The sequence below is a fragment of the Alternaria metachromatica genome (assembly GCF_023757995.1).
Source record: "Alternaria metachromatica strain BMP 0045 chromosome Unknown scaffold_8, whole genome shotgun sequence".
Classification (NCBI taxonomy): domain Eukaryota; kingdom Fungi; phylum Ascomycota; class Dothideomycetes; order Pleosporales; family Pleosporaceae; genus Alternaria; species Alternaria metachromatica.
This window is the reverse complement of record NW_026055499.1, coordinates 139,911-160,923: the sequence shown is the minus strand read 5'-3', so window position 1 is coordinate 160,923 and position 21,013 is coordinate 139,911. Positions and strand designations below refer to the sequence as shown.

At 52.8% G+C, this 21,013-nt stretch overlaps 8 protein-coding genes across 8 annotated transcripts; 4 read left to right on the top strand and 4 right to left on the bottom strand.

Annotated features, from left to right (window-relative positions):
• Positions 1–1,552: 1,552 nt before the first annotated feature.
• J4E83_004490 (uncharacterized protein) lies at positions 1,553–2,329 on the top strand (the record flags this gene model as incomplete). The annotated part of the gene is made up of 3 exons (XM_049331419.1): positions 1,553–1,675; positions 1,725–1,955; positions 2,006–2,329. The coding sequence occupies 3 exons, from the start codon at positions 1,553–1,555 to the stop codon at positions 2,327–2,329; spliced, it is 678 nt and encodes a 225-aa protein (XP_049189193.1).
• Positions 2,330–5,791: 3,462 nt separating this feature from the next.
• Positions 5,792–6,340, top strand: J4E83_004489 (uncharacterized protein; the record flags this gene model as incomplete). Its single annotated transcript, XM_049331418.1, has 1 exon — positions 5,792–6,340. The coding sequence occupies one exon, from the start codon at positions 5,792–5,794 to the stop codon at positions 6,338–6,340; it is 549 nt and encodes a 182-aa protein (XP_049189192.1).
• Positions 6,341–6,648: 308 nt separating this feature from the next.
• J4E83_004488 (uncharacterized protein) lies at positions 6,649–9,818 on the bottom strand (the record flags this gene model as incomplete). Its single annotated transcript, XM_049331417.1, has 4 exons — positions 6,649–7,791; positions 7,839–8,981; positions 9,030–9,459; positions 9,538–9,818. The coding sequence occupies 4 exons, from the start codon at positions 9,816–9,818 to the stop codon at positions 6,649–6,651; spliced, it is 2,997 nt and encodes a 998-aa protein (XP_049189191.1).
• A 979-nt stretch (positions 9,819–10,797) lies between these two features.
• On the bottom strand, positions 10,798–12,433 carry J4E83_004487 (uncharacterized protein; the record flags this gene model as incomplete). The annotated part of the gene is made up of 2 exons (XM_049331416.1): positions 10,798–12,201; positions 12,260–12,433. 2 exons carry the CDS (start codon positions 12,431–12,433, stop codon positions 10,798–10,800), a joined length of 1,578 nt encoding a protein of 525 aa, XP_049189190.1.
• A 625-nt stretch (positions 12,434–13,058) lies between these two features.
• On the bottom strand, positions 13,059–13,694 carry J4E83_004486 (uncharacterized protein; the record flags this gene model as incomplete). The annotated part of the gene is made up of 3 exons (XM_049331415.1): positions 13,059–13,099; positions 13,153–13,420; positions 13,494–13,694. The coding sequence occupies 3 exons, from the start codon at positions 13,692–13,694 to the stop codon at positions 13,059–13,061; spliced, it is 510 nt and encodes a 169-aa protein (XP_049189189.1).
• Positions 13,695–15,394: 1,700 nt separating this feature from the next.
• Positions 15,395–16,947, top strand: J4E83_004485 (uncharacterized protein; the record flags this gene model as incomplete). The annotated part of the gene is made up of 3 exons (XM_049331414.1): positions 15,395–15,855; positions 15,918–16,770; positions 16,819–16,947. 3 exons carry the CDS (start codon positions 15,395–15,397, stop codon positions 16,945–16,947), a joined length of 1,443 nt encoding a protein of 480 aa, XP_049189188.1.
• A 1,637-nt stretch (positions 16,948–18,584) lies between these two features.
• J4E83_004484 (uncharacterized protein) lies at positions 18,585–19,784 on the top strand (the record flags this gene model as incomplete). Its single annotated transcript, XM_049331413.1, has 5 exons — positions 18,585–18,688; positions 18,738–18,825; positions 18,874–19,057; positions 19,110–19,283; positions 19,762–19,784. The coding sequence occupies 5 exons, from the start codon at positions 18,585–18,587 to the stop codon at positions 19,782–19,784; spliced, it is 573 nt and encodes a 190-aa protein (XP_049189187.1).
• A 228-nt stretch (positions 19,785–20,012) lies between these two features.
• J4E83_004483 (uncharacterized protein) lies at positions 20,013–20,971 on the bottom strand (the record flags this gene model as incomplete). The annotated part of the gene is made up of 3 exons (XM_049331412.1): positions 20,013–20,371; positions 20,426–20,848; positions 20,905–20,971. The coding sequence occupies 3 exons, from the start codon at positions 20,969–20,971 to the stop codon at positions 20,013–20,015; spliced, it is 849 nt and encodes a 282-aa protein (XP_049189186.1).
• Positions 20,972–21,013: the final 42 nt, after the last annotated feature.

Below are 21,013 nucleotides of genomic sequence, written 5' to 3'. Positions count from 1 at the left end.
GCATCCTGTAGCCTGCTCGGATGCATACGGTGAGTATATATCACCTTACGTCGCCGAGCGTTTCCCTGATGTAAGATGGTGGTCGCTTGGGAATGTTCATGGACAAGGCTACTGATAAGTCATGGCAAGCGCGCTTACGTAGGTAGACTTTCAGCTCAGTTAGCGTTCCACGTGCTGCCACCATAGGGTTCTTTTTCGGCCACCCCCAGGCAGCTGTACCCGACGCTCACCGATCGCCTGCCGACCCTGCGAATACCTGCTTTCCTTCGAATGCACGACAAGACATGTGAAGGAGCCCATTTCACGCTCTGCTCTTGTGTATCAAGCTAGCGAAGCACACAATAGCCATTTCTTTTCCATAGTCGCACCTGAATGTCGTAGCGCATCCGAATGCGCGAAGGCCTGACATGGTTGTTCTCGCCAGAAGGGCGCAATACACATGGTAGCGGGTTATAGCGGTGGTAGCCAATATAGCCCCTGTGTCGGTATTCTCGCAGCGAGCGAGGAAGAGCGGTGACAGAATTGCATGCACTTTACATCGTTCCCAGTTAGCGCGAACGACACTTCACTACGACCGAACTTCGGCCCAAGGCTCGCAGTGGAAGCGAAGGCTCAACAGCCCAGCTGAACGTAGTTTTGGGTCAGTGCATCGCTCTGACGTCGTCATGTAGACAAGTTCCTTAGACTCAGCGCAATACAGAGCGTCTGCGTTGAGGTATGTGAGCCCCTCACTACGGATGTTGTTCGATGGATCGTTCAAGATACCTCATCACAGCCAAGGACTGCCGAACTTCTGGAGATCCAGCCCTACCATGCATCTTGTGCGGGACGATAACCCTCAAGTGGGGTGGTTTTCTTTGAAGACAAGACCAGGCACCTCTCTGACTGTCACCAAATGCGACAGCGAACTACTTTGATACCGTGGTTTTGGTTGGCTGCAAATTGTTGCAGCTAGTTCAGCATGCGTACTAATCTTTTTATCAAAGACTTGAAAGAGTAAAGCGTACGCCTCCATGCAGACCCCTGTCTCGCGGCCATGGCTGGTGTAACTCTGGGAACCACTCGAAGACGAGAATAACAACAACTGGTGTGCTTGCTGCACTGGTGGGCCGTGCTTCGGACGCGTGTGCCGGTAGCAGCTGTATGAGCATGCGATTCAAGCTATCTTCTGCACGTATTCCGCTGAAAGCCACATCTTCAGGGTCCACCATGGCCGTTGGGGTTGTTCGCGGGCATAATTGCATGGTCAGATATCCCTGCTCAAGCCACTGGCCGCCATCTCATGTGACTCGACGCGGTTCCGAAGGAGACATGCGCGACGTCCGCACAGTGTATAAGATCTCAGCTTGCCCACCGTTGTGTAAGCCATCTCCACCACACACGTATCTCAACTTGAACTGACACGACACTTGCACATTATCTCAGCAGTGGCTTCCAACACAAGTCTTAATCACAAGAAGAACAATCGCTCATTCCTATACACCATTCTGCCTTGCGCAAAGACTTACCAACTTTCTCGTCATCACTTATCTGCAATCGCAAATCACACACAATGGATTCTCACTCATTCGATTACTGGATGGCACAGGGAAACTACATTGCCCCAACACATCAGCCAGCCGTATTCGAAATGCCTCCCGATCTCTCCAAAGTTCCGAGTCTAAGCGGATCGCCTGTGAGTCTTATGTTGAACTCCCCTAGTTTACAAAATTGACTTGCTCAAGGTCTCATCTACATACGACCAATTTCCTGCACCTATTCACCAAGCTTACTACCCTCACATCGTCGATGAACCTATGCAGTTTGGATCATACCCCATGCCAATGACACCCTCCGATTTCGGATCCGATCACGACAGTCCATACTGCAGTCCTCGACCACTGCAGCACGCTGAATCTACGTTCGGGACTATGCCTACGCCCGCGCCAACCGAACGAACACACACTACCTCAGGGGTATGTATCCTATATCGCACAAACAAAACCTAAGGCTAACATTTGTACAGCGACGAAGGGCTCAAAATCGTGCCGCTCAACGTGCGTTTCGAGAGCGGAAAGAAAAGCACGCCCGAGATCTTGAAGCGCAGCTTGCGGTCTTGAACGAAAGATACACTAAGCTCGAAGTATCGCATACGGAGCTTAACGCGGCCTACGAAAAGCTTCGAAAGACCATCGAGCTTCTTACACAGGACGACGACGCGGAGGGTGAGGATGATGAGGGTACAGTCACGCGCAGGCGAGGGAGCAATTCGGATACCCTCCGCAAGCTCCTGGATATACTACATGGGGAATTCAAGGGTACGGTACCCGTGAAGACAGAGATATCCTAGCATTTCGTTGGCTAAAGATGCTCGGGCACTGCGTTTTCTTCTTTTCAACTTCGCTTCTTGTCTATACCCATTTTGTTTTTGCGTTCAAGCCAGCGTTCATTGGGCACTAGCCTACAGGTGTCTTCCAGCTACATTTACTTTTTCGTCTGCAAAACCCTGTTCACCAAGAATTTCTGAACTACTTTCCAACGCGTGGTGTGACGATCACCACTGGTTGATACCAGCCTTCACTACATGGTCAAGACCCACGAAGCTACGGCCAATCTATCGTAGATAGTACCTAATACGGAATTGTACCCACCATACTGTAAGATGGACTTCGCTTACGCGCTTTTAGCCCCTCAAGGACCTGCGTGATTCCCATTCTTGGCCATGGACGAGCGTACATGAATACGACCATGCGGATACTTGCTTCCTGTGACTGACAACAGCCCCAAATCGCTCTCCATATTTCCGAATTGAAGAACTGCAGTGCCGATATAGGAAGCCGGCCCGTCAGCATCAGCCAAATTACCTATACATCTCCGCAATGCCGCCAATGAACGTCGCAGAAACTCCGATCGGAGTATGCTCATCTCTTACCAGCCCCAAAATCTCACTGTGGCACCCCGGGGTTGATCGTGGGAAAGTCAGCTGTGGCAGATAGCCCGAAGGATGGAAAGCTAGGGGCCGACCGTATCCAGTGGTCTCACTTCTCGGCCGCAGTGAAGTGGCCGTCTGCTAGATTTGGGCATGCTACGTATTTGACGGCATTGAGAGTTTTGTCCTATTTGCGGGTTAAGAACTTCCTGATATGGCCATCAGATGTGCGTCGTGAAGTTTGAGGTTGGAGAAGAGGTCTCTCGTTTATAGTGTTTTGGGGGCAGATCAGGCGTTGCGGAAAGTCTACCCGGGTGCTCGACCTTGGTGAACGCCTACGCACGTGTATCACAGTCGCCCGCGGAACCACAATCTTCTTACAGTCTGGTCTCCAGAGCGATAGGATGTTGCAGTAAGTCTTTGCACCATCAGTCTATCATTGTAGAGAACCCAAGGGCGTTTCTTGACTGTCACCCACCAAGTAAATGTTGCCGGCAAGGATATCGCCCCATAAACCTTGACCACCCACTACTATAATCTTGGGACGTAGCTGTACTTTACCTTACCAAGTCCAGCTCGCGACTTCAACAATATGCGCTTCCGGCGTATGACACAGAGCAAATGTCAAACGATGCACCTAAAGCGCGACGCGAGCGTGACCTCGTAAATGCAAGCCCTCACACGCGACAGATGGAGGCGCATCACCCTAACCCCAAAGTCGCCGCCGCTCGCCCTCCCGCATCGCTCTTGCCCCACCCATAATTGCGCCTTGCATGTTGCCATGTCCAGGCAACACGGTAATAGCGAAAAGGTAAGAATAGACGAGGCAACCGTGGACTAGCAGCTCGTATCTATTGAGTCCTTAGCTTGTACTGAACAATCCCGCGAAGCTTGAATATTGCGGCACTCGATTTCCTGCACGACGGGAAATCGCGCCGCACTCTTATCACCCAAAAATAGCTGTTTTGCCGCACGATACCACCTCACTAATTTGAGGATGGGAATGACGACATCGGCAAACTTGATGTCCAGAACAGCTTCCGGTGTTGAGGGTCTGCTAGTATTGGTGTACCGGCTTTGGCCCATACGCGGATGCTGTCAACAGATGTTAGCTCGGAAGCGTTCTTTCCCAAAGCGACCACATCGATGAGCTACTTCATGGTTTCGCCGAAAGAGGAAGCGACCAGTGGGTAATCGTATCCAGAGACTAACCACATAGGTCAAGTTGTCAACGAACCATACTGAGTCCTTCTCTATAGTACTTAATCTCTAGTCGTCGGTGAATGTTAGGAACCACAGAGTGACATCACAGCCTTGGAGGATATCTCGATGTGAGCGAAAAGTGTCAGGATTATTACGTAGTAGTCTAAGATCATTAATTAGTTGCCCTCCCTAGTAGAAATGTGAAACCGTCTCCGCATCGATGTCCTCATGTTTATCCCGTGACGTAACGCCAATCCCCAAATGTCATGTTTCAGATCGTTTCTCATTAATCGACAGGCCTTGGTGGAAACAAACTTCCGTCGTCATAGGTGATGCCTTCAGCAAGCAATGTTACCGGCCGTCGCGCCGGTACCTTGGCCTTCTGGCGCAGCGACGAAGTCGTCGCTGGTCAAGGCTCTGCTGAACATCAAACAGGCCGTCTCTAGTTGTCCGCCAGCTGTGCCATAGTACCCTGCCGGTACTACCACGTTCTCTGCCCAGTATGATGTCTTGCACTCTGTGTGGTATCCGTAGCCGTAACATTGTTGAAGGCACTGCTGTGCCATGGCGGTTGTATTCGACGAGTAGGAAGGGTAGTAGGAGCTGTAGAGGATGTCGTCGTGGGCAGCCGGCGACGGTATGTAAGATGCATTTGACCCAGTGGGCAGAGGGTCGGTGACGGTACAGGTTGCGGGAATAGGTACAATTGCAGGGCCGCCCGCCCGAGCAACTGTATTCGACGTAGGTAGCGCGGACGCCAGCGAGCAGAAGGCCGTAGCGAGGATTGTGGTTGAAGTGAACAACATGTTTACTGAAGAAGTCGATAACTAGACAACGACTGTTGGAAGGATATATATGTAGATTGAATGTGCAGGATTAAGATGCAGTTGCCGGTGGATGGCCCCACGATAATTGACGCGTTGGAAGCTGTATAAGTATTCCTGCGCCTCGCTGCATGATGCCTGTTGGTGTGATGTCAATGTGGGTAGGTGGTAGGGCCAACTCGCTCGTCAGTGTTCAGCCGCAGCGCTGTGCGTCCAACAGCATTTAGCCTGGTAACGATCGCCGCTCAAAGCCACTTTTAGTGCAACTATACCTCGCAACCTTTATTCCTCCCTCGTACGTATGCCCTCTAACAAGGGGCGATGTAACGGGCATGACCATTTACGAAGAGTTTGCTGATGCCGCATTGTCCGAGATGATGTCAAGGGCACTTTTGCTGTGACACCGGCCCATAACGGTTGGGAGCAACGCAGGGTAATCCTGGAATAGGCCGTCTTCGTCATATTTGTTCGCTGGTGAAATGTCTCAGACCCGACGGCGCGCGCTTTATTGTGAGGGAGGACCAGAGTCGCGGAAAGAAGCTTTACTAGAAGCGGAGGCGGTTATCTCCGCATGGGGGAAGGAAGTGCAACTCGACACGCCACCAATATACCAACGGACTGGGATCCACACCTCTCAATTGCAACGGTCTTTCGTAGAAACGAGTCTGCACAGCAGACATGTCGACACGCAACAAACAAGGTGAGTAGTTTTAGAAGAGACTGAATCTAGGCAATGCAGGTGGTGACGACACCATCCCACACCATAATGGCGCGTCGCATCATCTTCCGAAGTCGACCATCTCACTGCGATGAGGAACATCTCAGAACCCATCATCCATCTTGAGTATCACACACCATGGCTGCGCCCCCCCAAAAATCTCTACAGTCCCTTTCCGGCAAATGGCAACTAAACAAAGCCTGCTCCGATGACTTTGCCTCAGTCCTCGCACTGCAAGGCGTCAACGTCCTAGTCCGCAAGACAGCCACCGCAGCATCCATCCATCTGAACATAAGCCAGCCCGACAACCAACACATCAAGATGGCGCAGTCAATCACAAGCGGAAAAATCCCCGGTACGACCGAAGAGTACACGTTGGACTACGAGTGGCGTACCAATAAGGACGGTTTCTTTGGTGAGGTAGCCGGAAGGAGTCAATGGGTCAGTGTTGAAGAGGGGAGGCAGACGGGCGTAGTTGATGAGGGCGAGGGTGACTGGATCGAAGGAGATAGCGACGGGAAATTGATCCACGCAGAAGGAAAAAAAGAGGGCGAGTGGGAGGCTAGTCATCTTTGGGGTTTCGAGGTTGTTGATGGAGAGAGGAGACATACGAGACGCGTGAAGATCAGCAACAACAAAGGCGAGGAACTGAGGGTGAGAATGGTGTATGACTTTGTGGGCGAATAGCTTGTCAAGCTGTAACACGCAGTGAAGGCATAGTAGCACACGCAAAAGAGCTAAGTATACCCAGAGCATTGATTGCGAGACTTCGTCTCAGTGTGGAATTATGCCAAAAGCTGATTGCGCATGTCTGATGTTTCCAACTATCTACACCTGCCTTGGCAACACACAATTGTTATCCACTGTCCGCTATTCAGAAGACCTTGCCGAATGAACTGAACCTGTAAACTAACTCCAACTCTGCGCAGCGAGACTGTCAAACAATCGAAAATGACCTGCGCCAAGACAAGGTTCTCTCTCGCTTTACATGTTCCTTATTTCCAGCCACTTAACCCTGCCCATGGGTCATTGCCATTCTGTCCTTGCGCTGGCCTCTGCTGGTTCGCATATCCGCCAGGTCCATTCGGATACCCTCCTTGGCTAAAGTGACTGTAATCTTGCTGATTGTGACTCGGTGGCGGTCCCGGGGGAGGTGGCGGTGGAACATAACCCTGTGGTAGATTGTTCTGAGGTGTACCACCCCATTGTTGTTGCTGGTTTGGAGGGGGTTGACCCCATGGCTGATGCTGCTGATGCTGTGCAGGTGGCGGGGAGAAGAATTGTTGATGTGCCGGTGGGGAGACCGGGTTGTATTGGTTGTGAACCGCGGGATTGTAAGCCGAGGAGCCCTGAGAGTTCTGGGACTGATGTGTAGGGTATTGTTGTTGGTAGCTCTCTCGACGCGGAGGTGGTTGCTGGTTGTAGCCGCTCGAGGGTTGACCATAGGACTGCTGTGGCGACATGTATTGTTGCCCTGGGCCTGTGGTCATCGGGTAGCGCGGTGTGACTGGTGGTGAAGCCGCGGGGTTATAAGCAGGATGGCCAGCCCCCGAACTTGATGGGTAGCCCGGTGTAGAAGACAGTGGTGGTGGTATGCTCTTCTTGCGACCTCCACCTTGTGATACCGGCGAACCCGAAGGCTCCAAGGACATTCTCTCCATAAGGTCTTTCATCCGTTGTTGTTCCTGGTCTGCACCCTGTGCCTTGTTTCGCTCTTCAATCTTCGACAGTAGCTGTCCGCCTTCACTCCGCCTGTTGTTAACGAACGTCTCAACATTCTTCTGCAGACTTAGCACGGTGTCTTTCATCTCCGTGTAGAAGCTTTGGGCGCGCATCAAGCCAGCGACGAGGTCATTGAAACTTTGATACACTCTGCGATACTTCGTCATAACTGTGTTTCGCTGCCGCGAGAAGGCTTCGTATTTGCTCTGCTCAGATCGCACACGCTTGTCTTTCAGCAGATCGGAGTAAGTCCGGGTCAGCTCTTTCAGGAACGAAGCTTGTTTATGATTGGCTTGCAGTATACGATTTTGATGTGGTCTGAACTTCTCCAGCTCAGCTTTGAACAATTGCGACTCCTGATTCGCAATGGCTTTCTTGTTGAGGATGAGTACGTTAGAGATGTCGTCAGAGTGAACCTGTTTCAGTCAGTATACGTTATGAGGGGAAGTCGACGGCCATGTACCTTGTCTTTGAGATCCTTCAGTATCTGCGTCCTCTCCTTCTTTACAAGATTCAGCTTCCGTAGGATATCCTCGACGGCTGCTATTTGATCGGTGACTGACGGACCCTCGTCAATGTCATCATCGATAAGGTTGCCTTCCATTGGCCTAGGGCTTTTGCCCTTGCTTGCGCCTGCCTTGACCATAGCCCGGGAATATAACACATCGGCTTCATCTGTCTCACCAGCTGAACGCATCTCGTCAAAGTCGGCCTCACATTGCCTAAACGTGTTGTATAGCTGTGCGTCGCTGGTGCTCGCCTCTTGAACTGCCCCTCGATAGTTTCTGATATCGTTTCGTAATGTCGAGGTTAACCGCGAGCTAGGTTGCTGTGTCCACTCGGATCCGTACTTGGACCTCATCTTCTCGCAGACACTCTCTTCCATGTCTAATTGCTTCATACTGGCATCGAGAGAGTTCATTATCTCAATCTTGTCCCTTTCCAGTTGTTCGAACGCAGGGCCAAATGATTGATGCCCAGCGAGCTCTTCGCACCACTTTCGAAAGTCGTTATCCACCATCATATCTTGGTCCATGCCTCCTCGCAGCACATTGAGACTGTCAGGTAGCTTGAGATAGTCGAGACTAGCGGCCATCTCGTCGTTGGCGACCTCGACACGCTCGCTCTCAGCCCGTATAAGCTTGGCCTTCTCTTCGTCGTAGAGACTAGCCGATTCAGTGACGGCTAGAGGTACAATCTTTTGAAAGATATCTGGCCCGATGATTCTCTGAATGTCCTGACCCTGGTATAGCTCGCTGACGGGTATCGCCTTGGCCGCAGGCATCTTGGGCACTGGTGTCAAGGCCGCTTCATTCGGAATGCCTTGGTGATAGATGAAGTCGTTGTCTTTGCCAAACTCTAGCAGCTTTTCCTGAACGTTGGTTAGGTGTTTCTTCGTCATCTCTGCGAGTATGCCTCCAGTCTCTGAAGTTAGGTTCGAGTTGGCTGGCGCGTTGTTGGGGAAGCTGTGGGCTGCTCGATTGGCGTCTTTGGCATGCGCTTCGGCGACTTGTAGCCTGCAGATGGCTGCGCCGTGAATGTTGGCGTCATCGTCAGCCAGAGCTTGATAGTACTGGGCTAGCGAAGCCATGTGGTGCGATTTGATCTGCGCGACCGTTAGTTTTGATAGCAAGTAATGCTGTGATATTCTCACCTGGCAAACCAATAGCCAGACCTTTTCGAACACAGCGTTCGTAACGTTTTCCTGCGCCCCTTCCGTTGCCTGTGTGTACAGAAAAGCGGCCTGACTGGCAAGTTTTGCCAGCAAGCCGACCTTCTTGCCGTCCGCAATCTGCTTCTCCAGAAAGACTTCTTGCGCCTGTGCCAGCATGATGGCGATCAAAGTCTTGACAGTCTCGCGACTGAGATCGGTCGAGGGGGCGTGCAGGAAGTTCTCGTTGATGTAGGTGAACATGCCGGCGGAGGCCTGGAACGAATGGTACGTGGTTTTGAGCCCAACATCTTCGTGGCGGTTCTGGTGGGCGGCGTGGCAAGATAGGACGGCTGAGATGTTGAAGATGATGCTGGCCTTTTCGTATGCGAGGGAGTACTGAGAGGTTGGTTTGTGTGTAAAGGCGTCGAACCTGACGCTGGTTAGTCTTGGGCGTACTCTTGCCTAATCCGTCTGCTTCTCCGGTGCTCCTTCCTGTTTGCCAACGTACCATGTGAAACTTATTTTGATGTGGTTCTCATCCACCGGAAACCTCAGGTCGAGCAGTTCCAGCTGCCCGTAGTATCTGTAGAGCAGATCCCGACCTGCTGCACTGTCCTTGCCAGCGCCTCTCATATCCTGACGCAAGCGATTCAGCGTGCCACACTCCTCCGAGTAGCGCTCTGGGTCGTCGCCATACGTGGCGCGTATGTACTGCTTCAGCGGGGCTATCCAGTCGATCTCGCTGGTCTGCTTCATGGGCACCGAGATCATGGGTATTTGCGTCGTCATGGTGGGCGAAGGGTGCGCTGGGGAGGCCGCCGCTGGGCGCGCTTTCTGTAGAGGTATCGCCGCGAGGGGAGGCTCTTGGGCTCGCGGGTGTGGTGATCGGCGACAATGGCGTAGGCGACAACGTGGGAAGTGGGCTGTCGTGGGCCTCGGATGGCGCGCTAGAACAGTAGCTGCAAATGCGCGTGCCTAGTACTCTGGGATAGATATGTCGATGCTTTGCTCGCGAAGTAGCAGAGCATTCACGCAGCGGATGACGTCGCGAGAGTGTACATGCACAGCGGGACGATGCGTTGGTCGGGTAGCTCGTTCACGTAGTCAATCGTTGGCGGGTGAGCAGCCGCATGGGGCACGATCTAGTCAATCCGAGTCCTGGGAACGATTGTGATGCGGCACAGCGAAAGCTTAAATGCCCAGGTGGTAACAATGCAGACGATGTTTGGTGTCGTCGGTGAGCTCGGAGGGTGCGAGTGATGTTGGTGGGGAAGACGCAGGCACATGCATAAGCAACACCAGAGCCGCGACTTCCTCATCCACGCTCGCCTATCACACCTCCAGCACGCCACGCGAGCCAGGCCGCTATCGATATGTGACTCTTCAAGCTTGTCACACCGTCGCGGAAATTCAGCGAGACGTTCAAGCCGACCCCAGCTGTGCGGCTCGCGCCGGCCAATGACCATGCAAGGAGACCGAGAGTCTCGCCTTGGTTACGCGCCCGCGATATTGGGTAGGAGAAGCTAGCGAGTGCCTCAATTCGCAAACACCTTGGGCTTCTTTTCGTGCGTCATAAACAGCGTGATATTCTACAAGCCTGAGTCGAGAGGCCAAATACTAATACTTCTATACATCATGCTCAACCAGTCTCCATATGCGCCTTGAATGCTCTCAATCGTCTTGCTGCAAACATGATAACATGAGTCGCATGGGTCGTCCCGTACGCCCGCCTTATTATACAACGTGTCCTCATATCATGAACGTAGGCTCAGCCAGATCCTCGCTTCTTCTCGTCTTCTTCCGCCTTACGCCTTTCCTCTGGGTCCAGGTGCTTATGTTGCCCAGTCAGGTTATGCCATGCGCTCTTCAAAAAGCCCTCATTCGAGTGATCGTTCCCAACACTGTTGCCATGTTGGTCCTTCATCTTTCCAGGGTTGATGACGCGTTGCGCGTTGTTGTCTCCCATCTCGTCTGCCAGCATCTCGAGAATGGTCCGCTGGTTGACGCTGAGATACTTCGGCATGTTGACCTTGAACTCAACGCGCAAATCGCCCTTGGCGCCTCGTCGGCCGGAGAGTACTTTCATGCCCATGCCAGACAATGTGACGCGGTCACCTGTTCCAGATCCAGTGGGGACCTTGACCTTGACTTCACCTTCGAGGGTAGGTACCCTGATCTCTCCTCCCAGTACAGCAGTCGTGAAGGGGATGGTGGCTGTATGAAGAATGTCCGAACCATTGCGCTTGAACTTCGAGTCAGCTGCTACGCGAATGAGGACGTAAAGATCTCCTCTCTGGCCGCGGATGGTGCCAGAAGACATGGCATGGCCCGTGAGTGGTGCGTCTCCCTCGCCGTTAACGCGCAACCGCATACCGTCTTCTACACCACCAGGGATGTCAATGGTGATGGTCTTGCGCTCCTTGACTGCTCCATCGCCGCCACAAGTGCCACAAGACGAGCCCCGGGGTATCGCAAACCCGGATCCACCACAGGATGAGCAAGTTGCGCTCATATGGAAGCCGCCCATGCTCGTTACTCTCTGTCCAGTACCCCCACAGCTCTTACACTCTGCTCTCTTGGCACCCTGCTTCAAGCCACTGCCACTACATGTCCCGCACTCCGCCATGGGGGTAATGTGTATGTCCTTCTTGACACCCTTGGCCGCGTCCAAGAACGAGATGTTTGTCTGTACTTCGATGTTGTCGCCAACCATGATCTCTTCTTCAAACGGATTCCTTCTCCCGCCTCCGCCTCTTCCTCGTCGTCCACCTGTGAAAGCTCCGAACAGATCTTCGAAATTGATGTCCTGGAATCCGCCCGCACCTTGGGCGCCACCGAAGCCGCCAAACCCACCGAAGCCTCCTCCTCCGAACGGGTTTCCTCCCGGGCCTCCAGCGCTAGCCCCAGGATTGAAGCCGCCATTCGCATCGAAAGCACCGGCGCCATAGGAGTCAAAGGCCTTCTTCTTTTCGGCGTCTGAGAGGATTTCGTATGCGGATTGTGCGGCGGCAAACTTCTCTTTCGCACCGGCGTCTTTGTTCGTATCGGGGTGGTATTTCTTGGCCATACCATAGTAGGCCTTCTTTATGTCCGCGGCGGATGCGTTCTTACCGACTCCGAGGGTTTGATACGGGTCGGCCATGGCGAAGGACGGGGGAGAGGCGTGGAAGAACTGCGCATGCTGTGTTAGTAACTCAACTCGGAACAGCGGGAAACCAGATGCTACGTACTCGTATTGACTGCACATTGTGCGGTTGTTGCCTCTGTGCGATTGACGGTCTCCGCGATTGTGTTTGCGAGGCCTGCGTCGCTATACATCGTCGTTGACATTTGGCGAAGGACCTCGAGCCGGCGATGCGCACGGGAGCCACCGCCTTGAGCGGCATGGGACCAGCGAAGCTCATCCTGAAACGGTGCGGAGGTGAGTAATGACTGTCTTGATACTGCTTTTCGCTATGGGCTTCGACCTGTGGTGTATAATCCGACAATCGACAACTTTTTGCGGGCACGGGCCGGTGACGCAACTTCATTGGCTGCCCTCGGCAAAGAGCGCGTCGAAGCTTCGAGAGTTTACTATGACGCGACTACGGTTTAGCAAAGCGCCCGCATAGATAAACGAACGGATGTATTTATTCTGGCTGCTGCTTGCATATCCTGACACTAGCTCTGCCATTTGCCCTTGTTCGCCATGCGGAACGCACATGGCAGGCAGACATGCTATGGACTCGACGCACCGAGGCGCATCCGCTACCACCAGTCCAATTCCTGGTATTATCAAATGCTCATTGCCGATCATCCTTTATCTCTGTATGTTCCATGCTCGGGGTCGTTTGTGGACATCAGACCGACCTACGCGGTCAAACCAAGCCGTGATGCGTAACCCTTCCCTGTTCATTAATGCCCAGTATCCCAAACTCCTGTTCAATGCTTGCATGTCGTGTGTAAAAAAAAGTGGTGGCTATCGTGCCAAAGAGGGGTATCGTTGAAGAAAGTCGGAAATGCAGCGATGTATAGGCGCGAGTGACCCAGTCACTTCCTTTGGGGTGCGAAGCGCACGCGGAACTCGTTGTCTGTGTTATGAATTAGCCTAGTCACGGTATCGGAGTATGCTCGCAATGCGTACCCTGGTGTTTCGACTTGTAGAGCCAGTCGACAATCACGTCGCTCTCTGTCACAGCCTGGGAGTTGAAGCTTTTCTTGACCGCCATACCCAGCTGGTCCTTCTGAACACGTCGTTTGCCCTTTGGTCGCGCCATGGTGGGAGACATGCGCCCAATGCCCTGGCTCAGTACGACGTGGCTGAGCGGGTTCTTGAAGCTTGACGGGCAATCGAGTCGGTAGGCTCTACGGTAGCCCTGGAGAACGGAGGGGTCTTGCGATGACCATTTGATCTATTGCGACGAGGGCGTGTTAGCAATGGAAGGCGCAGGCGTGTGAGGGGGAAAGAGTGAGGGCGCGACGAACGTTTCCTGACGAACTGAGATCGGTCGACGTCTGGCCACTGTTGGTAGAGGCATTGTCCACTTCCTTCAGGCTGCTGCCGTTTAGGGCGCCGGCACCACCGTTGCGACGACCGCCCCGCGCGTTCGAGCCCTGGAGGTTCTGTAGTTTGTCCTTGAGCGACGTGTGCGCCTCGTCGTGGGCTTGGGTGCGTTTGGGCGGCATGCTGGAGGACCAATGGCGGGTTTTGACAGAGAAGGAACGATGCTGGCGCTTGCTCTGAAGGTAGATGGGCCTGTCCGTGTTTGGCCAAAGTCAGCATGCAGTGGTCGAGTGCTGGTCGCCAGCGAGATGGAGAGCAAAATGACGGCCAAGGCCCAAGCGCGCAATGACGTTGGCGCGCTTCTCGGTCAGGGTCCTCCTTTCCCTTCCCCTGCATTAGGCCATCTACCGCGAGCTCCTCCCAATCTCGACGACATGTTCGTCCCATGATACTTCGTCGTTGAACAAGACTGTCGCTCTATCCCCCCAACGGAATTGACGAGCATGCCTGGTGCCGTCGCCTGCTTCACGCTGTGTCGCGTATGTCGCGTGTCGCTCCGCGGCTTCCCCTCACCATCCCGGTCACGCGCGTAGTGCACCCCGAGTCGGAACCAGCTACTTGTCCATGTGCGCCGACCCACGACTCGCAGATACAACTCGATGCTGCACATAGGCCTATTGATGCCTGAGTCTGCGCCTGATATGAAGAGAGCGGACTTCGGGCGGTGATCTCACAGTTGACCTCGCAGCTGCGCGTTTCTGACGCGCCCCATCGACTTCAACATCTCGCAGCACTTCGGTGGAAAGTAAGACTTGTAGTCGTTGGGCCTTTGGACGCGCATCTCTGCAGCGTAGTCGTCGACCTCGTGAGCGCGGGGTACCAAGAGCCAAACTGGAACCACGATAAGCGAAGGGCCACAGAACCAGGAAATTTTGCCGACGTCGTTGCGAGTGGATGCCAGAGCATGGGGAAAGAGAAGATGTTGACGGAGTCGGGAAGAGCTCGGAAGCGAGGTACCCGCCTCTCACGATTAGCTCAATTCGATATCCAACGGGGACCAATGCGTAGGTATTAGACTTGAGATAAATCCGTGTCAATTCTGAGCACAGTCGAGGCGCGAAGCTAGTGCTATAGTCTGACTGTAAGGGTAGGTAGATGATACGTGCTTGACAAGCATCAAACTCCTAGAGAGCCCAGTAACGCCCACATCGACTCTGGGCCTGGATAGAACCTGCGATAAACTTTCACTTGAGTGCAAAGCAGCAACCACATTCTCGGTAAGGCGTGACATGTCTAGTGCCCAGCGACATCCCACCAGCGCCGTGAGGAATGTGTATAGTGCCAAACACTTCCCAAGATCTTGCGTAATCAACGCAATGGCACAAAGCTTGAATGTCCTACCGGTATCTTCGATGGGATGAACTTCACCTCATTCTCGTCTGCAGACACCACCACCCCGGCATCACCGCAACCTCATCTCTTTTACCTGAGATAGCATAGAGCTGCCGCTATGCCACCGCCTCTGTTTCCCAGATCCACGACTCTCATCTGTGGCCTATATAAAGAAGTCTTCCGAGGTTTCCAACCGTCCCTCCTCCATTCCTTTCTATATTATATGTCCCCAGCATATAACTTCCAGCACGTCTCACTTGATCACACCATCTCACAACGATAGCACATCGGTTTACGGTAAGACTTTGAGTCTCTTACTCTTAGATTCACCTCAAGCTGACAATTTCCTGCAGTCTCAACAACTCCGAGTACCCAAGAGCTACAAGTCATCCTGGTTGGAGAAGTCTAGTACTCTCGTAGTACAATGTCTAATCGCGATCCAGTCCTTCACGGCCAACACTCGCAGCGATTCCACAACATCAGCTACACGATGAACCCCGCGGCCAACAACTTCGCTCCAACCGGTTCTCGGCACGGCGCGCCCAGCCAGGTGAGCACCCCTTCCTCTCCATACTTGGAGGCAAGGACTCTCAACCTGGAAGAGGGGCATGCAAAGATACGCGCAGACATCGACACTCTCCAAGAGATGTACCATGGCCTCTCATTGTCCGTCGACAAGCTCAAGAAGGGCGGTTGGCCGGTACATGTTGGCCCATTCCAAGAGGTGGATGTACAGAAATCACACCAAAGCGCCGTAGAGTTCGGGATCGAGCTGGAGAAACTTAAGGAAGAGGTTCAGGGATCTGTAAACGGTGGCGCTGACGTACAAAAGGTGTGCAGCAGTACACCTCCCCATCTCAGGACTTCCAGCGACACCAGCAGCGGTACAGTCAAGACATCTCTGCCTCCGCATTTGCGAGGTAAAAAGCTCGAGTCTACCATTGGCCAAGTGTGAGTGTATCCTTAGATGCATGGACGAGTTTTGGAGTTACTTGAAGCTGACAAGGACAAAGTACCCGCACCACCAACACCCATCAAGTCGATGTCGTCTCCAAGCAGATCCCCACACCTGCTTTAAGCCCACCTGCTTCACCACTAATTTCCGTCCAAGATCCCGCCCTGTCCATCGAAGGCGTTTCTCTGGATGCAGCGTGGAAGCCTTACCATCTTACAACCCTGCCCGCGTTCTCCGGTCAACTTTCCACAGGCAACGCCACCGTCACGTTCCATCCTGACTTTCTCGCCAACACTTTGGGTGGAGCTTCCTGGTCACCTGGCCTGCGTTTCATCTCAGGCAAGGGTCCATGCATGCTGAAGAATCGTACATACTACCAGCTCGATCCGAAGAATGAACCTTACCTGCCCAAGGCGCCTGGCGACCACGGTGCAAAGCTCACTGCCTTCTTCAACAAGGCCCCAGAAGAAGAATACGGTGATCTACTTGACGAAGACTCCAACTCGTACGAGGATGTGCCCATGTTCGTTCTCGTCGGAAAGCGCTATATGTACTACGGCAATTATTCGCAGACACGCTGGTCGGATAAGCTGGACTATGACACCATGACGGCTAGAGTACCTCAATACGTCAAGGAGTACTGGGCTGAAGAACTCACCTCATCGACGCGCGAGAAGTGGGTTACCGAAGAACTCAAGAAGCATTTCTTTCGCAAGCCGGAGTACAGCGGCCGTCTCTTCGCTGCACCGGATCACGAAACCACTGTTGACTCTGAGGAGGAGGTTGTGCTCACAAAGCAACTGACCAAAGACGTGCGCAAGTACGTTGAAGAGCTTCGTGAGTGGGAGCGTGAGGCCAACATGAAGACCGCTATGATCAAGAAGCAGTCTATCCTTGAGGCGTTTGACGCGGTAAGTCATGTTGAATTGTATGAGTAGTTCAAAGCTGATCGATTGCAGTCTGATATGGATGAGGCGCCTGCACTTCGCCTCTGGTGGGAGTACCTTGAGTGCGTTGACTGGAGGAAGGACTTCTACGAGCTCCTTGTCACGCTCCAAGAGCGCAACGCTAATTGCTACTTACAGTAGTTCGATCTGGCGCATGCCTGGTACAAAAGACGAGGTGACTGTCTATGGGAAATGAGCATCTGGTTGGAAACTTGCGATCTACAGCAGCTTCGAATCTGGCCGATGATGTCACACATCTTTTCGACATCTCACCAAAAGGTATATATGGTGCGATGCATCTACTGGCTACTGAGGAAGTGGGAAAGGCAGGGTCTGCGTACCTCTCGGCTTGAGCTCTCGTGCCCTTTGTCGTTCTGGTTTTTGTCTTGCAATTTTGGCTATTGAGCACATATGAGGGGCTCGGAACACACTATTACGGGTGAAGGAACTAGGTATTGCATAAAAGTGTTCTCTCTATTATCAATTCCTTCTCGCACATTGGTTCACGACTCTGTTAATACATGGACAGCGACTGACAGTCCAGCTTCAGCACACCCGGGGCAACAGCTGCGATACATCTAGGCGCTTGCCATGTGCTTGAGCAATTCTTTCCGGACCTGGCGCTCGGATCAGATTTCATCTATTCATCCTGACTTTATGTTCAGTATAGCGTCCCGCGAGATGTGAATGCTTATCTGACGGTGGGCATCCATGCATCACGCTATTGAACACTCTATCGTCTTGTCAGGCGACCAGATTAGCTCCACAATCCTTCCATTACTCCAATCTGGCCTTTCGTCTGCTTCTACCAGCGAAGAAGACGACATATGCTGTTACGAAATCATGCCCACTGTTCACAGTTCCTGTTGCGCCAAACGAGCAGGTCCAGCCTGGAGCTGACACGCTATACATATGGCTAAGGCCCTCGACCAGGTTTTCGTTCGGCTCAGCGTATTCGATGGGTCTATATTGACCGGGCGCTCCGTACATCTCACGATTCATTTGAATGACCACACATAGCAGACCCCACCGTGACGTATTGTGTTCTGACCACCCATGCATAAGCGAGGTATGGTCTTCTCTCCAGCCAGCGGCTCTTCAAATCAGTACCGTATACTAATACTTTCACACTCAGGTCTTTGCTACACTTTGCGCGTGCAGCCCATTTTCACAACCCTTGTGATGCTGTCGCTAACGAACCCGATGAGATACTCAAGCTCTGAGCTTCATATCTTATGGTCGAACAAGCAGCGGCCATGTGTGATCAAGATCATCCTAAATTATAGATGACCCATACCTCATATACAAAGCATTCAAGTCATAGGTACACGCTACCGTTTTCCCCGCGAAATGTGACCTCCGGCTATTTACATCCCTGCGCACTTCATCTATGCATTCCCCAACGGCTGTCTGCTCCGTTGAGACTACCACAAAAGTCGAGCGTGCTTCTTCGCACCATTGGCCCATTGATCGGGTTATGCAGTATTGCCCAGATCTGGCCCGGTCGCACAAACTCCTCCAGAGGTCGAGATGCCATGCGGCTGTGACGGACCAAGCATATGGACTAGTATCAAACATCAATCTACGGTACGCGTGGAGATTTGCATCTTAGAGGCAACACAATACCCGGTTTTCTCACGCGATACGCGCTGGTGTGGCTTACGGGGGCAAACGGAAAGTATATGAGAAGGTGCACTCTCTGCTTGTACCACCGCCCATCTTTGCGCATCGACTTGCTATCTAATATCGGTCCCTCTAGTTTGCTCTACAACATCATAATGAAGTTCTACACGGCATTGACGGCGGTTGCTTCCTTGGTTGCAACTGCGACCGCTCATGGAGGAGTCGATCAGTATATTGTAGGAGACACAACCTACCAAGGGTACATCACCTTCTCACACGCACTCTTCCCATGTACTGACAATTCCAAGATGGTCACCGTACAACTCAGCTTCAGGTCAAAAGTCCATTCAGCGACAGTACTCGACTTACGACCCCATGTACATCAAAGATCTCTCAGTACGACCCTACAAAAGCGTACATCAACCAAAAGCTCACTTATTCTAGACAGTCAACATCCGCTGCAACAACAACGGCGCTCTCGGTACAGGCATGACTGGCACCATTGCCGCTGGTGCCAAGTTGAAGACACACTGGAAGCAATGGACTCACAGGCCGACCTCTCTTCTTGTATACATGGCCAAATGTCCGGGATCTTGTGACGGCTTCGATGGAGCTGGTAAAGTGTGGTGTAAGTACACATCCCTTAAGTGGACTACATCTCTAACAGGACCGCGATGTAGTTAAGATATATGAGCAAGGCCTCATATCCGGGACTGAAAACGACGGCATATGGGCAGGTGATGCCATCCTCGACACTCTCTATGCCACAGTCACTATCCCGGCTACACTTGCAGCAGGTGACTACTTGATCCGCCATGAGCTCATCGCTGTACATCAGGCGAACAACCCGCAATGTGAGCCAATTTTCCACATTGCCATACCGATGCTCAAGCTGATACTCTCCAGTCTATCCCGAGTGCGCCCAATTCACCGTGACAGGATCGGGTACAGCCTCTCCTCCCGCATCAGCGCTCGTTTCTTTCCCGGGCGCCTACACTGGAACAGAGCCTGGCATTGCTTTCAACATTGACTCCCCTGAAGCCAAGCAAGCAACCACTTATCCTGTCCCTGGCCCTGCTGTTTGGGATGGAAGCGGTTCTGCGCCCGCGCCGTCTGCTGCACCCACCGCTGCACCCACAGCCACAGCCTCCCCCACTACCATGATGACCAGCGCATCTGCTACGCCCACAGTACCGGCTGCGCCCATATGCGAAGTTGCGAAGTATGGGCAGTGTGGCGGGAAAACCTATAGTGGATGTACAGGCTGTGCGAGTGGGTCGACGTGCAAAGCCAACGGCGATTACTACAGTCAGTGTGTTTAGACTCAGATAGCGCGTTACGGTCACGTCAAATAGTGGTTGATGCCTCAGCAGAAATACAGCAGACCTCGGGAACAAGTGATTTCGGTTTTGGCCAGCATGACATCATTAGTGACAATCTAACCCGAAGGGGTATACCAGTCACAATCTTGGCAGGGGTTCGTCCCCCTTCCAGATTATGGTTCTCCGATCGTTCAACTCACATCATCCATGTTAAATCCGTTTTCAATACTTCAGAATTTGCTCGTTGATTCAGTCGGATGTCTAGCTACCCAGCGCCAAGACCTTCGCCAGGACATCATCGTCGCTTAATCCGTCTCCCTTGACAGTTGCATATGCCGGCGCAAGCACAGCCTTCTCGATCTCTGTGTATTTTCCGTCGCAGGCAAAGATGAGGTCTCCGTGACGAGACTTGTCTACCATCAAGTAGGCCGCTGCTCGGGCAACGACTGAAGTAGGCTGGCAGTTGTACGAAACCGCATCTAGCAAGCCTTTCAAATCGGGCAAGACCTGAGTTGCCGTCCATGAAGGGGCGAGAGTGTTGACGCGAATAGGCAGACCGGCAGCCTTCACCAACAGCGCGAAACTCCTACCAAAGCCTAGAACACCCGCTTTGGCCGTCGCTGAGTCGTGCTGTTAGTCGGAAATTCAAACGTGATCGACGAACTGTTACTCACAATAATCAACTGCTCGGACGGGATGCAAGCCGGTGCTGGACCCCATGATGACAATGGACCCCCCCTCGGCCTGGCCCTTCAGATAATGGGTAGCGAGTGTCACGGTCCTGACAACACTGTCCAGATTGATGTCCAAGGTGTCATCATTTGGTTCCTTGGGGTCACCGTTCTCATCGACTTCGAGAGCCAAGTAATTTGCGCGTGGCCCAATTCCAGCATTCGCAAATACAAAGTCAACACGACCGTGCTTTTCTTTCGCGGCCTTGAATAGTTTCGTTAGATCGCTCCAGCGCCTGACGTCGATTTGGACAAAGTGACAGTCAGCCACAGACGCCGGTGGTGCCTGAATATCACCAGTCACAACTAGTGCGCCTAGAGAGAGCAGTAGCTCTGCTGTGGCGAGGCCAATACCAGACGACCCACCTACGGCATTGTCAGTGTTCTGGAACCTGAAAGTTGATTGGGCCGAATCAAGGTACCTGTTATGACGGCAACTTTGCCCTGAAATCCCGTCAGGTCAGAGTCTTGGATTTGGAACGATGCCATGGCGGAGCTAGGTATGGTGAGAGTAAACAGATGGAAGTTTCA